The sequence below is a fragment of the Ruditapes philippinarum genome, unplaced genomic scaffold (assembly GCF_026571515.1).
Source record: "Ruditapes philippinarum isolate M1 unplaced genomic scaffold, ASM2657151v2 ctg760_1_1_1_1, whole genome shotgun sequence".
Taxonomy (NCBI): Eukaryota; Metazoa; Mollusca; class Bivalvia; order Venerida; family Veneridae; genus Ruditapes; species Ruditapes philippinarum.
The window spans coordinates 340,958-357,877 of record NW_026853160.1 but is presented as its reverse complement, the minus strand read 5'-3'; the positions used below and the strand labels follow the sequence as shown (position 1 = coordinate 357,877).

Here is a 16,920-nt window from a genome sequence, read left to right as displayed (position 1 = left end):
CTTCCTAAGTCCTGTTCTTCGTTCGGTGGAGGAAAGACAATACAGGAAAAGCATCAAGTTCGGTGACAGCTGCAAACAGGCGGTTGACATAAAACGGCTTTTGTTAGCGCCAACCTCCAGAGTTAGTCACGACAGGTCAACCAATCACCTCTGGTACTTAAGGTGACTTGACCTTGACCTGCCGTGTGCCTTCTCCGCGACGTGCACGCCTCTGGAGGGATTTGGAGAAGTGAAACATCTTCTAATCGGTGTCTACCAAGTTTGTTCAAATAAAAGCCCTGGGGTCAATATTGGCCCCCGCCCCAGGGGGTCATTGATTTTCCCTATATGCATATAGTAAAAACTTAAAAAATTCTTCTTTTAAAGAACCCAAAGAGCTAGAGCTAAGATATTAAGCATGAAACATCTTCTAATGAGTGTCTACCAAGATTGTTCAAATAAAAGCCCTGGGGTCAAAATTGGCCTCGCCCCGGCTGACATTGATTTTCCTTATATGTGTATAACAAAAACTTAAAAGTCTTCTTTGAAAAAACCCGAATAGTTAGAGTTTAGATATTAAGCATGAAACATTTTCTAGTAAGTGTCTACAAAGATTGTTCAAATAAAAGCCCTTGGGTCAAAACTGGCCCTGCCCCAGGTGTGTCATTGTTTTTAACTATATGTGTAAAGAAAAAAAACTTGACCAGCTAGACCTTAGATGTTAAGCATGAAATATCTTCTAATGGGTGTCTACCAAGTTTGTTCAAATAAAAGCCCTGGGGTTTAAACTGGCCCCGCTCCGGGGGCCTATATACAGGTGAGCGACTTCAGGGCCATCATGGCCCTCTTGTTTATCTCTTATTATTTTTTGTTTATTTTCAGATAACTACCAGGATCTAACATCCATTCTTACATCATTCAGTGGAATCAGTGATAAAGTCAAAGGTTTGTATTTTAGTCTTGGTGTACATTAAGAAATATATAGGCATGCAGGAACAATTTTATCTTATCAGTATGAAGTCAGGTCTTTTCATCTTATGTTTTCATAGCTTGCATAATCCCTGGAAGTAGTTTGATTACAGTGTTTTTTTTCTTTATATAACTACTACCCTAAAACGGTACTGTTCCCAATAGAAAATAGACATTAAAATTCCCAATTTCCAATGTTTAAATTCCCAAAATAGCTGTTCAAAATTTCCACAAGGCCAAGAGGTTTCTCTGAAATCATTTAAATCCAACATATTCATATAAATCATCACTCAATAGTTCTACCTGGACAGTGGAAGCTGTTAGCTATCTTTATTCATGATGTCTATCTTATTTGTAGCTGAAAAAATGCATAACAAAAAATTCCCAATTTAAGTCAAAATAACGCTTTTTTTCCCAATCAGTCTGGTACCGGCACCATTCCCAAAGTAGAGAAAAAAAACCACTGGATTATTTGACACACTTTTATGTTTAATTGATAGGTTTGCTACACTTCATATAAAATGAAAAACATATAATGACTGAATATTATTAATTGGCTATTTGTTATATTACAAACTATGTGTTATATAATTTTAAAATTTTGAGATTTAAAATACATGTAATTGCTATGCAGCCTGCACTAAGCAAATAAAGAGCATTCGTTTGTGACCAATTTATGGAAAAAAATAAAGAAACTTATAAGAAAACAAATAGAATCAAGGAAGATTTGATTTTAATTTTTCTGAAATATTATAAGTGATAAAATATTCTAGAATTTCAAGAGACAAGTGATTGAATCAAGGAAGGGTTGATTTAAATTTTCCTAGAATTAATTCTACATAAATGATGGAATCAAGGAATGTCTTGATTTTAATTATTCCAGAATCTCGTGAGAAAATTAAGAAGATAAAGGAAGATTTGAGAAGCTGTAAAACGTTGTTGCATTGTAAACGGGATGAATTACGTAGATTGTGGATCGAAGGTGTTGAGCAAAAAACCATCGCTGCACTTCTTGATCAGATGTGAGTCTATTTATAGATACTGAGACTGATAATCTATTTCTTATTGCTCTGGAGTAAATTAAAACAAATACACATGTAAAAGATTAGTAATGGAAATTCACAAATTTAAGTAAATTATTAAATTTCTGAAGATATTTATTACCTTTTGACGAGGAATTTACATAAATTGAAAGAAAAACCTTAATTCTAACAGGATTTGGCATGTAGAATTCTGTTGTTCCTTTGAAACAGAATAATATGCAAGTGCATTTGTATTACATGTTTTGTTTATAGAATAATTTACAGCCCAAATTCCAGAGTGTCTGAAAGCTACAAAATGATAAATGATATATTACCAATTGTCATACATGTAATATCAAATTTTTGGATTTTTTTTCATAATTGATATTGTGACCTTAGTGAAGTAACAGGTTAAATGATGGAAATTATATAAGGAGTTAACTTCTTACTGCACTTAAATGACAGATTATGATAATATATATTTCAGTGAGCAAGTGAAAGCTGTACCAGATAAGTTAGATAATTTTCTAGCTAAGAAACATTATCTTCATGCAACGGATCTCATCGTCAGTGCAGGTAATTGTACTAAATGATCTAGCTTAGATTAAGCTTTTTTTGTAAAAAAAGATATTTTATACAGTAGAAATGTTAAATGAAAAACATAGAATTAAATATGTTCAATACTAGTGGAATGCTGACAGCATTGTAAAAATGGTGATTATTATGATGAAGTTACAGTTTTGCGATGCTTTATGGTACCATGTTATTGAAAAAATTGTACGTAATCTTTCATTTCAATATATTGTAGACTTGACTTAAATTCATGCCAGTAATGATATTACGCTCACCCCAAGCTCGCAATGTAAGATAGCTTGCTATGTAAGTTTTTATAGACTGTAGTATAAGAAATGGCAACTCTTGTCTGATCCTATAAATGTTCCTATTTAGCTCACCTGTCACAAAGTGACAGGGTGAGCTTTTGTGATCGCTTTTCGTCCAGGGTTCGTCCGTCCGTCGTCCGTCCGTCCGTAAACTTTTGCTTTAAATGACATCTCCTCATAAACCACAAAGCCAATTTCATCCAAACTTCACAGGAATGTTCCTTTGCTGGTCACCTTTAAAAATTGTTCAAAGAATTTAATTCCATGCAGAACTCTGGTTGCCATGGCAACCAAAAGAAAAAACTTTAAACATCTTCTAAAAAACCCAAAGAGCTAGAGCTTAGATATTTGGCATGAAACATAAGTGTAAGTGTCTACCAAGTTTGTTAAAAAAAAGCCCTAGGGTCAAAATTGGCCCCACCCCAGGGGGTCATTGATTTTCCCTATATGCATATAGTAAAAACTTAAAAAATCTTCTTCTAAAAAAACCCAAAAAGCTAAAGCTTAGATATTTAGCATGAAACATGTTCTAATGGATGTCTACCAAGTTTGTTCAAATAAAAGCTCTGGGGTCAAAATTGGCCCCGCCCCAGGGGGTCATTGATTTTCCCTATATGCCTATAGTAAAAACTTAAAAAAAATTCTTTTAAAAAACCCAAAGAGCTAGAGCTTAGATATTTGGCATGTAACATGTTCTAATGGATGTATACTAAGTTTGTTCAAATAAAAGCCCTGGGGTCAAAATTGGCCCCGCCCCAGGGGGTCTTTGATTTTACCTAAAGGCATATAGTAAAAACTTTAAAAAAATTCTTTTAAAGAACCAAAAGAGCTAGAGCTAAGATATTTACCATGAAACATCTTCTTATGGGTGTCTACCAAGTTTGTTCAAATAAAAGCCCTGGGGTCAAAATTGGCCCCGCCCCAGGGGGTCATTGATTTTCCTTATATGCATATAGTAAAAACTTAAAAAATCTTCTTTTAAAGAACCCAAAGTGCTAGAGCTAAGATATTTAGCATGAAACATGTTCTAATGGATGTCTTCCAAGTTTGTTCAAATAAGAGCCCTGGGGTCAAAATTGGCCCCGCCCCGGGGGTCATTGATTTTCCTTATATGTGTATAGAAAAAACTTAAAAATCTTCTTTGAAAAAAAACAAATAGCTAGAGTTTAGATACTAAGCATGAAACATCTTCTAGTGATTGTCTACCAAGTTTGTTCAAATAAAAGCCCTGGGGTTAAAATTGGCCCCGCCCCGGGGGTCATTCCTTTTCCTTATATGTGTTATACAAAAACTTTAAAAAATCTTCTTTGAAAAAAACTCAAATAGCTAGAGTTTAGATATAAAGCACGAAGCATCTTCTAGTGAGTGTCTACAAAGTTTGTTCAAATAAAAGCCCTGGGGTCAAAATTGGTCCCGCCCCGGCTGACATTGATTTTCCGTATATGTGTATAGCAAAAAATTAGAAGTCTTCTTTGAAAAACCCCGAATAGCTAGAGTTTAGATATTAAGCATGAAACATTTTCTAGTAAGTGTCTACAAAGATTGTTCAAATAATAGCCCTTGGGTCAAAACTGGCCCTGCCCCAGGTGTGTCATTGTTTTTAACTATATGTGTAAAGAAAAAAACTTGACCAGCTAGACCTTGGATGTTAAGCATGAAATATCTTCTAATGGGTGTCTACCAAGTTAGTTCAAATAAAAGCCCTGGGGTTTAAACTGGCCCCGCTCCAGGGGCCTATATACAGGTGAGCGACTTCAGGGCCATCATGGCCCTCTTGTTTTTAGTGTGAAGAGTTAGCACACTTTGCTCTATAGATGTCTATATTGAAGATTATAATATTGTTATACAAGTTAAAGAATTAAATATTATAATACAAGTTTAATAATACATTTTATAACATAAATGACAGCGTAGAAGTGTAATAAACCCATTTAAATAAAAGTAGCATTACACTAGTGTAATAACACTTTGATGTGACATCATTTGCATAACATACAATAGGGTTAAAGCTTGCAAATGTTAGTATAACACTAAAAGTGTGCTGATGAAAAACATCTCCTTTTAACCATTCTGGTTTTAAATAGGTGATAAATAGAATATTATATTCATCTAGATTCAATGTTAAATTTATTGAACTTGTTTGATAAATTTAGTATTACATCTACACTCATTCAATATCCTCTATGTATTTATCTTTGTGCAAATATTAAGTGAACATTTGAATATATGACATACTTGTTAACTGGAGAAAATTTTGTAAGATGATCAAATAGTTTGGCCAAATACCAATTTATATGTTACTTATACTCGCTGAATTTTCCAGTGGCGAAATTGGAGAGTAATCTGTCTGGAGTTGAAGCTCTGAGAGACCTGAAGGTTGAAATACTGGCAAGAAAGGAGGTACATTTATTACGTATTCTTCATATTGGAGGCTTGTTTTAAAAAAAAACAATCTCTCTTTTTGTAAATGCTCTTTATCTAAAAAGATAAACTTTATTATTAATTATTTCAAGGACCAAAAGCAAAACATTAGCAGATAGATATCGTTGAGGGCTTAGAACCATAAGATCAAGATAGAAGAATGGTATTGGCTAGGGAGGAATAAGTTTCTATAGAGTTACAAATCTCATTGGTCTTATACATGTATTAATTGTGGCAAGTTTATTGTGCAAAACACATTTTGTCTTTACCTAAACTAGTTTAAAATATACATTTATTGATCAAATTAATTGAATGCTTAGTGCCCTTTTCACATATAGGCTAAAATAGATGTTAATAAAAATTAAAAAGGATCAAAATTCTTGAATTCTTTTCAATAGCATAATGAAATCTTAAGTTATAATCTTTATTTTCTAGAGAATGCATGAGATTTTGATAGAGGAATTAAACAGGCAGATATATACCGTGTCCTCACAGGCATTGCTGGCAAGAACAGGGTCAGGTCGCCGTGGTGATATGTCACCAAGAGCCATGCTGGAGTTTGGATCAAACCAAAGTAAGTCTTGCTTACTATACATTATTTAAAAAGCATGTTTTTACCCCCCAAAACGAAGTTTGGGGTGGTATATAGGAGTCACCCGTTGGTCGGGCGGTCGGTCTGTCCAGAGGTCCACGGCATTTTCCTTGTCCAGACCATAACTTGAAGACTTATGGTTAGAATTCAATATAACTACACACAATGGTCAAGCACATTGAGAGAAAGTGCAGTGCACAAGAACCATAACTCTATCTTGACTAATTACAGAGTTATTGCCCTTTGTTACTTTTCCTTGTCTGGGGCATAACTTGAAAACTACTGGTTGGAATTCAAAACAACTTCATACAATTGTCAAACACAATAAGGGGAAGTGCAGTGCACAAGAACAATAACTCTATCTAAAGTAATTACAGAGTTATTGCCCTTTGTTACTTTTCCATTGCTTGCTTTTGTCCGAACCATAACTTGAAGACTAATGGTTGGAATTCAATATAACTACACACAATGGTCAAGCACATTGAGAGGAAGTGCAGTGCACAAGAACCATAACTCTATCTAGACTAATTACAGAGTTATTGCCCTTTGATACTTTTCCTTGTCTGGGGCATAACTTGAAAACTACTGGTTGGAATTCAAAACAACTTCATACAATTGTCAAACACAATAAGGGGAAGTGCAGTGCACAAGAACTATAACTCCATCTTGACTAATTACAGAGTCATTGCCCTTTGATACTTTTCCATTGCTTTCTTTTGTCCCGACCATAACTTGAAGACTAATGGTTGGAATTCAATATAACTTCATATACAATGGTCAAGCACATTAAGAGGAAGTGCAGTGCACAAGAACCATAAATTCATCTTGATTAATTTCAGAGTTATTGCCCTTTGTTACTTTTCCTTGTCCAGAGCATAACTTAAAACGTACTGGTTGGAATTCAAAACAACTTCATACAATGGTCAAGCACAATAAGAGGAAGTGCAGTGCACAAGAACTATAACTCCATCTTCAGTATTTATATAGTTATTGCCCTTTGTTTCTTTTCCTTGTCTTCTGGACTTATTACAGAGTAATTCAATAATACTTCATCAATGGCCAACCACTCGTGAAAATATTGCATCTGGTGTTCACTCAGTGATATTATATTTTAATCTTACATGCAAAACAAACAAATATCTTCTATATCTCGATAACGTAATATCTAAGAGGCAACAAATTTGAAAATGAGAAGCGGGACAGCATCAACAGCATCATTAAATAGAGGATATTTGTTTGTTTGCATGTAAGATTGATATAAATTTCACTGAGTGAACACCAGATGCAATATTTTCATGAGTGGCGTAGCCACGAGTGAAAATATAATAGCTGGTGTTCACGAATGAAACATATTTCAATCTTATATGTAAAACAAATAAATTTTCTTTTTATTTCATGCTTTTTAGGTGATTTTAAGTATTTTTTACTGATTTTGCCGCGTAAAGTCACACATTCTCCTTCGTGACGTCATCACATCATGACGTCACATCATCAATTTTGAAATATAGTTCTGTTAAATTTCTCTAATTTTGCTTCATTTCTAACATAATGTATGGTGACATCGACTTTCTTTTCCTAAAGAAGCAAAATTTACGTATGACGGCACTTATTTCAGTCTGTTATTCCATTTAGTTTAATTTTCTTTTCATCCACATTCAGATATAGTCTGGCTACAGTGAAAATTATATTTTATAAATTTCACTACTGGTTTATCAGAATATAATCATCTGATATATTACAATAAAACACTGGAAAGCATGAAATAAAAGCAGTATATTGTTATAAATGGTATCATTATAAGTGGAGTTTACTGTACATAGAATTAGATTATTACCTTGTTTGGCCCTTAATGAGCTGTTTCAAAACAGATCCTGAAAAATACTACAGGTATAAATGTACACATATGTCAAGAGAATTCTTATGATAAATATTGTGCTTTCAGGGGGCAGTAACTTTAGTATACCTACAAATATGTCAGAGAATCTGATGTCAGACCCCGAGGAGGACCCCCAAAAGTTCATCTCAATACTGATAGAGTCGTTGTTTGTTCTAAGGAAGATACCTGAGGCTGCGGAGGTATGCTGTTTACTTGTACATTAAACTGATAGAACGTCTCGGTTATTATAGGGGAATTTTTTCAATTATTTGCTTTTACTGAACTTATTTAATTCTGTGGCTTTTAATGATCTGCTTTTTATAAGGATCTGTTTTTATTAGCAACCAATTGTGATATGTTTAGCAACAAGGGTATAAACCTTTTAAATGCTGGAACCAAAAGGGCTGAGCGTTTGTAACCTGTATAACACCAGGCCAGCCTGCAGCTTGACCAGGCTCTATATTGTTGGCTGCTCAATTTTTGTATTTTATTAATGAAGTCCCTTTAAATTTAAATGAGACAAATCTATTACTTGCATGATTTTGTCAGGATAAAAGTTAAGAATTGAATAGTGCTGTATTTATGTAAGAGAAGTGTAAATGCCATGGACTTCTAATTCTAATCCAGCGAGGCATGTTTAACTCTAACATGTTAGGAAGTGAATCTACAGTCTCATATGGAAGACTGGGCATGCCTCACTGTGTTGCCTCTTTAAATAAAGTATTTAATATTATTTATGACTTTGAAAAGGGTTGGTATGACGTATAAAATAACCAAAGAGCTGTAAAAATTTATAAAGCACAAACCTAGGGAATCCAATATCTTATATTGATATTTTTCAGGCCATTAAGATGAGGATGCATCCTGAGTTGATTGCTATAGTAGCTAGAGCCTCTAATCAGGTTGCTGACAGGTAATTGTATTGTATTTACTAACATGTTTGATGATAAACGTTGTTGTATATTTGGAAATAGGTTTTTTTCTGTTAATGTTTCATATTAAAAGCAATGATGACCATGTAATGTTCTACGTTTTTTTTTTCTACACTTCCACCCTGTTTGGTATGGTTTTTCTTTCAGTTCCACCCTTTTTAGAACAGATTTCATTCACTTTTACCCTTTTTAGAATAAATTTTTGCCCATTTAGTTGGAAAATTATTTATCAAGTCTGGAAATTAGGTGAATTTGGAAGAAAAGCCCCCAAAAAAACTTGTTGTGCAATATGAAGTATTGAGTATGAAGTTTTAACACAATTTTAAGAAAACTATGAATAACTGCTATAATCATTAATGTTCTTTTTAACTTTCATTAACATTACAGTATAGGGAACCAGGGAGAGAATCTGATGACACAGTACCAGCCGAGGCAGCTCCTAGAATTGCTAGAGATTATCTTTGTGCAGTTTAGATCTGTGGCGAACATTCATAAAGTCGTGCTTCAGAATCTTCATAGGATCATAGTAAGTGAATATGATATTTACATGTACCTTGATAAACAAGAGTGGTAATATTTCTGAATTAGCTAAGGTGCAGTTTATTGTGGGGTATTTTGTTTGCCTTCATGCCTTTACTGTAAAAAATGCTTTGTTTTATAGAAGGTCATGGGTCATTCTTGTAAATTTTATTGTACAATCAACTCTTGTTATTTCAACTTAGCGGGACCGTCAAAAAAGAAACAGTAACGAAAGTGTTGGGATAAACATATTTAGTGTAGACAATTTATTTTGATTTGTACAACATAAATATATTCATTAAGCATATACAAACACACTAATAGGTGTCGTGGATTGGAAAACAAGTCAAGTGTGACTTATGCAAAATCCTATCCACATACACATATTTGAAACATAAAGTGATTAAGATGTCTTGGAACCTTGATATATTACCTTTTTCAGTTCATATTTACATCAGATATAGAATTGATATGAGATTTGAGATGAACCATGATAAAACCAACATAGCGTGTTTGCGACCAGCATTGATCCAGACCAGCCTGTACATCTGTGCAGTTTGATCAGGATCCATGCTGTTCGCTATCAGTTTCTCTACTTGTAATAGGGTTTGTAAGCAAACAGCATTGATCCCGATAAGACTGCGCAGATGTGCAGGCTGGTCTGAACCCATGCTGGTCACAAACACACTATATTGGCTTTGTCAGGCTGTGGCTCATTTACAAGTGATGGATATCATAAAGTGAGATGAATTAAACACACAAAGTGTGGATATAATTTACTCGCATGGTTGTATAGATAAGATTTAAAAATAAAAGATTTAAGTCAACATGTTGCCCAAATTATAAAAAAAAGTGTTGATATCTTCTTCCACCTGTATGTCTTGCCAAATAAATAATAGCAAGGATGTTGAACATGAAAAGTAAAAAAGAGAAAAAATGAAAAAAAAAATAAATGGAAAAATGGAAATTTTTGTGTAGACAGCTTTTGAATTATATTTTAACCACTGCTGGTTAAAGCTTTTTGTTTGTTTGTTTTTTTCTTTTAATAAAGAAAAGCTAAATTGCATCCTTAGAAATTTCATATTTACCCCATGTAGCCTTAAGAAAGCAATTTTATACATTATTTCTATAATGCCATGTTTATTTTTCTAGAAAGAGAAAAGTGAGGTAAAGTAAACATTTTATTTCCAGAATGTTTGAATGCCATTATTTTTGCCCTTTTTGTTTTATTCCTGCCATTTTATAATTATTTTTTGAATGCCTTGATGACTTCTTTTTCTTTTTTTTACATTATTTTTATGCATAGCATTTTTTTGCATATCAGAACTTATTTTTTACATAAAAGAACTTATTTTTTACATAAAAGAACTTATTTTTTTTACATAAAAGAACTTTGTTTATTTAGTTGTCAGGGAAAATGTTTACTGTATTTTTGTAAGATATGTTACTCCCATATTTTTTAAAGGAGAATATACATATAATTGCCAGGTTGTTTTTTTTGTACTGACTTGTGGACAGTCAGATAACTGTTAGAATGATAGGGACTAGTGAATTGTCTTTGATGCTTTTCATTATGTGCCTCTAATGTGGCTAGAACATTATCACATCAAAAGAAAAATAAGGATGTCAATAAAGCAGCTGGTTTTATCCTCAGGAGAGGAGAGTACATTTATGCATAACAGTTTATTTTACATATACACTCAGAGGCACTCACAGCCCGACACTTACATTTTTTCTGTATAAATAGGTTATTTGGAATAAAAGAAAATAGAAAAAAATATCAAAAACAAATAGGCTAGGGTACTGTAAAATGAAAAATCACAGAATGATTGTAAAAATTGTGACAAATTTTGTTACGATATTTAAAGCCATTCTGTTAATTTTCATTTTGCAGAAGCATATTTGCTTTGTTATTTTCTCTTTTTTCTTATCAATAAATAGTTGATATAATTCTAAGTAGTAAGTATGAAATGTTGCATTTTGTATGGTCCAAAAGTTGAACAAAATCTGTTCACAAATAACCAATTTATACCGAAAAAGTGTCGGATTATAAGTGACTCTGAGTGTAGATCTAATGGTAACTGGTAATTAACCAGGAAACCTAAGTTGATCAACTGGTACCTTTTATGTACCTCTTTAAGGAGAAGTTAATGCAGATAGGGTCAAGGTCATGTTTTCTAGATTTTCCTAATATTTGTCATACTAAGACTGTGATTTTTACTTTTTTCAAAGTGACAGTGTTGACCATCCATGGATGTTACTGATAGTCATGTTTTGATTAGCATGATTTGATCTTGTGGATAAGTCAGTTCTTTACAGTGAACAAATATATTTTGCAATGTGGTTCATCTTTTTTTCCCTGTACCTGTTGTAAGTTTCATTCTACCTGCTTCAAGTTGCACTTGTCTGGAATTTTTTCACATACAGTATTTTGATATATTTATTTATGGCCATTGACTTTTTTCCTATTTGTTGTATTAATCATAAAGTTTTGTTGTCTGCATGTTCTTGATAAAATAATGTTGTTTATGAGTATTTTTGTATGTGGGAATTTCTTTTGTGAAGTTAAAATAGTTTTGAATATTTTCCTCAAAATAGTGATAAAAAGTATGATAGAATATAGATATTTTTAAGGAAAAAATAATTGCTCCTATAATTCAAAGAATCCTTGATGATTTAAAATTGACTTATTCCTCCTTTGTAATCAAATTCAGAGTGTATATTTAAACTTAAGTTACAGCTTATATTTCAACATGATTTTCACCAATTTTCAAATGTTATAAATTTCACTCCCAGATCCTGTATAGCTCACAAATAACCATAAAAGAACAAGTCTTTTTACTTTAGTAGACCCTAATTCCAATAATATTAACCGTTCACTTATTCTGTATGATGTTTGTAATCACTTAAATCATTGGTAGAAAGAACACATAGATATTAGTAATAAATATTTAAGCCACTGACCCGTGATTTTTCAGTGCTATTTTATACTAAAATGTTGCTCAAGCCAATTTTACATTCAATGTACTTTTGTTAATCCAAATTATGTTAAATATTAAAAAGAGACTTGTCCATATTTCAGCCGAGGCAAAATCATTAATGATTTTTAGGCAAAATTTCAAAATGAGTAGCACCAGTTTCAACCATGATTAGCAGCACAGAACCAAAAGTAACACTTATTTCATTAGGGATTGATTATTAGGATAGAATATTCAATCGTATTTCGCATTATTTATTGCGTTAATTATACTAGTAGGTTTTCAAATTTACATTTCATGTAAGAAAAAATTAAGTGTCAAGTACTTTTTGACATGTGTCTTGATGGTGATTTATGCCAGACATGTTTTCATTTATTGAATGTCTGAAAAGACACTCAGTTGTTTAAAATGTATGCAAACTGAAAATAATTGAAATTTGAATGTGTTTTATTGGCTTATGGCCATAGATATTTTTTTGCAATATAATATTGTTAATTAAACCATGAATCAGATCTTAAAACACATGTCATTTTCAGGGTTCTTTATACCAGATGTGCTAAACACAAGTTGAAATTAGAGTTAATAAAAAAAACCCAACAAGTTTTGAGCCCCTAAAAAGGCTTAAATCCATTTGCACATTTCTGTTATCACATGTATATTGTTCCCATGTAACATATTCAGTCTTGAATGGATTATAAACATTTACTGATTTTTTTAAACACTTTCTTTTATTGTGTCGCCTTGAGAAAGGCGTCATATAGGGGTTACTTTAGTCGGCGGTGTCGTTGTCGGTGTCGGCGTCCCCTAAAGCTTGACCATAAGTCAGTTATTATAAGTCGGATTGACTTCAAACTTGGTATGCATGCTTCTTATAATGACCCAAAGTGCAGTGCACAAGAATCGGAACTCTGCACTTCTTATTTTTTTAGTTATTGCCCTTTATTAATTTTCATACTTTATTTTTGTCCAGGCCATTTCTCCTAAAGTATAAAATCTATTGACTTGAAACTTCATCTGATGATAGATCTCATTTAGAAGAAGTGCAGTGCACAAGAACTGGTACTCTGAATTCTTATTGTTTGTGTTATTGCCCTTTGTTAATTTTCATACTTTATTTTTGTCTGGGCCATTTCTCCTAAAATAAAAAAGCTATGGACTTGAAACTTCATCTGATGATAGATCTCATTAAGAAGAAGTGCAGTGCTCAAGAAATGGTACTCTGCATTTCTTATTTTTTGAGTTATTGCCCTTGTTAATTTTATAACTTTATTTTTGTCCAGGCCATTTCTCATAAATTAGAAAAGCTTTAGACTTGAAACTTAAAAGGATGATAGATCTTATTGATAAGAAGTGCAGTGCACAGAAACTGCTGTTCTGCATTTCTTATTTTTAGCTCGACTATTCGATAAGAATAAGTAGAGCTATTGCAGTCACCCGAGCGTCGGCGTCGGCGTAACCACTTATGTTAAAGTTTTTGTAATAGTTCAAATATTTTCAAAGTCCATAGACATATGGCTTTGAAACTTTGCACACTTGTTTACCATCATGACCCCAACCTGTAGACAGGAGGAGGTAACTCTATCAAGCATTTTGACAGAATTATGCCCCTTTTTCGACTTAGAATTTACGTTAAAGTTTTTGTAATAGTTCAAATATTTTCAAAAGTCCATTGACATATGGCTTTGAAACTTTGCACACTTGTTCACCATCATGACCCCAACCTGTAGACAAGAGGAGGTAAACTCTATCAAGCATTTTGACAGAATTATGCCCTTTTTCGACTTAGAATTTACGTTAAAGTTTTTGTAATAGTTCAAATATTTTCATAGTCCATAGACATATGGCTTTGAAACTTTGCACACTTGTTCACCATCATGACCCCAACCTGTAGACAAGAGGAGGTTAACTCTATCAAGCATTTTGACAGAATTATGCCCCTTTTTCGACTTAGAATTTACGTTAAAGTTTTTGTAATAGTTCAAATATTTTCAAAGTCCATTGACATATGGCTTTGAAACTTTGCACACTTGTTCACCATCATGACCCCAACCTGTAAACAGGAGGAAGTAACTGTATCAAGCATTTTTAGCTCACCTGAGCATATGCTCAGGGTGAGCTATTAGGATCACTCTTCGTCCGTCGTCCGTCGTACGTTGTCCGTTCACACTTTTCAAACGACATCTCCTCTGAAACCATAAGGCAGATCATAATGAAACTTCACAGGGATGTTCCTTGTGTGAAGCCTTCACAAAATTGTTCAAAGAATTCCATTCCATGCAGAACTCTGGTTGCCATGGCAACCAAAAGAAAAAACTTTAAACATCTTCTTCTAGAAAACCCAAAGAGCTAGAGCTTAGATATTTGGCATGAAACATCTTCTAGTGAGTGTCTACCAAGATTGTTCAAATAAAATCCCTGGGGTCAAAATAGGCCCCGCCCCAGGGGGTCATTGATTTTCCCTATATGCATATAGTAAAAACTTAAAAAAATCTTCTTTTAAAGAACTCAAAAAGCTAGAGCTAAGATATTAAGCATGAAACATCTTCTAATGAGTGTCTACCAAGATTATTCAAATAAAAGCCCTGGGGTCAAAATTGGCCCCGTCCCAGGGGGTCATTGATTTTCCCTATATGCATATAGTAAAAACTTAAAAAATCTTCTTCTAAAAAACCGAAAGAGCTAGAGCTTAGATATTTGGCTTGAAACATGTTCTAATGGATGTCTACCAAGTTTGTTTAAATAAAAGCCTTGGGGTCAAAATTGGCCCCGCCCCTGGGGGTCATTGATTATCCCTATATGCATATACTAAAAACTTAAAAAAATTTCTTTTAAAGAACCCAAAGAGCTAGAACTAAGATATTTAGCATGAGACATCTTCTAATCGGTGTCTACCAAGATTGTTCAAATAAAAGCCCTGGGGTCAAAATTGGCCCCCCCCAGGGGGTCATTGATTTTCCCTATATGCATATAGTAAAAACTTTAAAAAATCTTCTTTTAAAGAACCCAAAGAGCTAGACCTAAGATATTAAGCATGAAACATCTTCTAATGAGTGTCTACCAAGATTGTTCAAATAAAAGCCCTGGGGTCAAAATTGGCCCCGCCCCAGGGGGTCATTGATTTTCCTTATATGCATATAGTAAAAACTTAAAAAAATCTTCTTCTAAAAAACCCAAAGAGCTAGAGCTTAGATATTTGGCATTTAATATGTTCTAATGGATGTCTACCAAGTTTGTTCAAATAAAAGCCCTGGGGTCAAAATTGGCCTGCCCCAGGGGGTCATTGATTTTCCCTATATGCATATAGTAAAAACTTAAAAAAATCTTCTTTTAAAGAACCAAAAGAGCTAGACCTAAGATATTAAGCATGAAACATGTTCTAATAAGTGTCTACCAAGATTGTTCAAATAAAAGCCCTGGGGTCAAAATTGGCCCCACCCCAGGGGGTCAATGATTTTTCCTATATGCATATAGTAAAAACTTAAAAAAATCTTCTTTTAAAGAACCCAAAGAGCTAGACCTAAGATATTAAGCATGAAACATCTTCTAATAAGTGTCTACCAAGATTGTTCAAATAAAAGCCCTGGGGTCAAAATTGGCCCCGCCCCAGGGGGTCATTGATTTTCCCTATATGCATATAGTAAAAACTTTAAAAAGTCTTCTTCTAAAAAACCCAAAGAGCTAGAGCTTAGATATTTGGCATAAAACATGTTCTAATGGATGTCTACCAAGATTGTTCAAATAAAAGCCCTGGGGTCAAAATTGGCCCAGCCCCAGGGGGTCATTGATTTTCCCTATGTGCATATAGTAAAAACTCAAAAAAATCTTCTCTTAAAGAACCCAAAGAGCTAGAGCTAAGATATTAAGCATGAAACATCTTCTTATCAGTGTCTACCAAGATTGTTCAACTAAAAGCCCTGGGGTCAAAATTGGCCCCGCCCCAGGGGGTCATTGATTTTCCCTATATGCATATAGTAAAAACTTAAAAAAAATTCTTTTAAAGAACCCAAAGAGCTAGAGCTAAGATATTTAGCATGAAACATGTTCTAATGGATGTTTACCAAGTTTGTTCAAATAAAAGCCCTTGGGTCAAAATTGGCCCTGCCAGGGAGAGGGGAGAGGGGGCAAAAGTCATTGTTATTCATTATTTGTGTATAGTAAAAACTTAACATCATGAAATATCTTTTAATGGGTGTCTTCCAAGTTTGTTCAAATAAAAGCCCTTTGGTTTAAACTGGCCCGGCCCTGGGGGCCTATGTTCAGGTGAGCGACCCCAGGGCCATCATGGCCCTCTTGTTTTTACTATCAAGCACTAAGAATAGTCGAGCGTTGCTGTCCTACCGACAGCTCTTGTTTGTGTTATTGCCCTTTGTTGATTTTCAAATTTCATTTTTGTCCTGGCCATTTCTCCTAAACTTTATTGTTTACAAGGCGACACATCCGACTCACGGAGTTCTAATTTTTTAATATATATATTTTTCTTATAATGTTTGATATTTTTGAGACCTTCTATTTTCTCATATCATGATCTGCAGCTTTAAAAAACAATTATTTTAGCTTTGAAAAATCGATTTTTGATGATTTATTTTATTGCATCATCCCATAGAGTCTTAGTATTGTCTTGTAATATTTGTTGAATGCTGTTTTATTACTTAGTCATTTTAGAATGAAAGAATGTTTCCTTTCAAGTATTGTGAAAACTATTTCTAATGCATGAAATGAGCCACGACAAAACCAACATCCGCATCCGAGCA

At 33.6% G+C, this 16,920-nt stretch overlaps 1 protein-coding gene across 1 annotated transcript in view; it reads left to right on the top strand.

Annotated features, from left to right (window-relative positions):
* LOC132735568 (exocyst complex component 4-like) overlaps positions 1-16,920 on the top strand; it is a 61,711-nt gene that overhangs the window by 5,206 nt on the left and 39,585 nt on the right. Inside the window, exons 4-11 of the mRNA XM_060722527.1 lie at positions 862-924; positions 1,832-1,970; positions 2,458-2,546; positions 5,175-5,251; positions 5,708-5,846; positions 7,807-7,940; positions 8,583-8,653; positions 9,060-9,198. Coding sequence (XP_060578510.1) covers positions 862-924; positions 1,832-1,970; positions 2,458-2,546; positions 5,175-5,251; positions 5,708-5,846; positions 7,807-7,940; positions 8,583-8,653; positions 9,060-9,198 — 851 coding nt within the window. The remainder of the gene's footprint in view (positions 1-861; positions 925-1,831; positions 1,971-2,457; positions 2,547-5,174; positions 5,252-5,707; positions 5,847-7,806; positions 7,941-8,582; positions 8,654-9,059; positions 9,199-16,920) is intronic.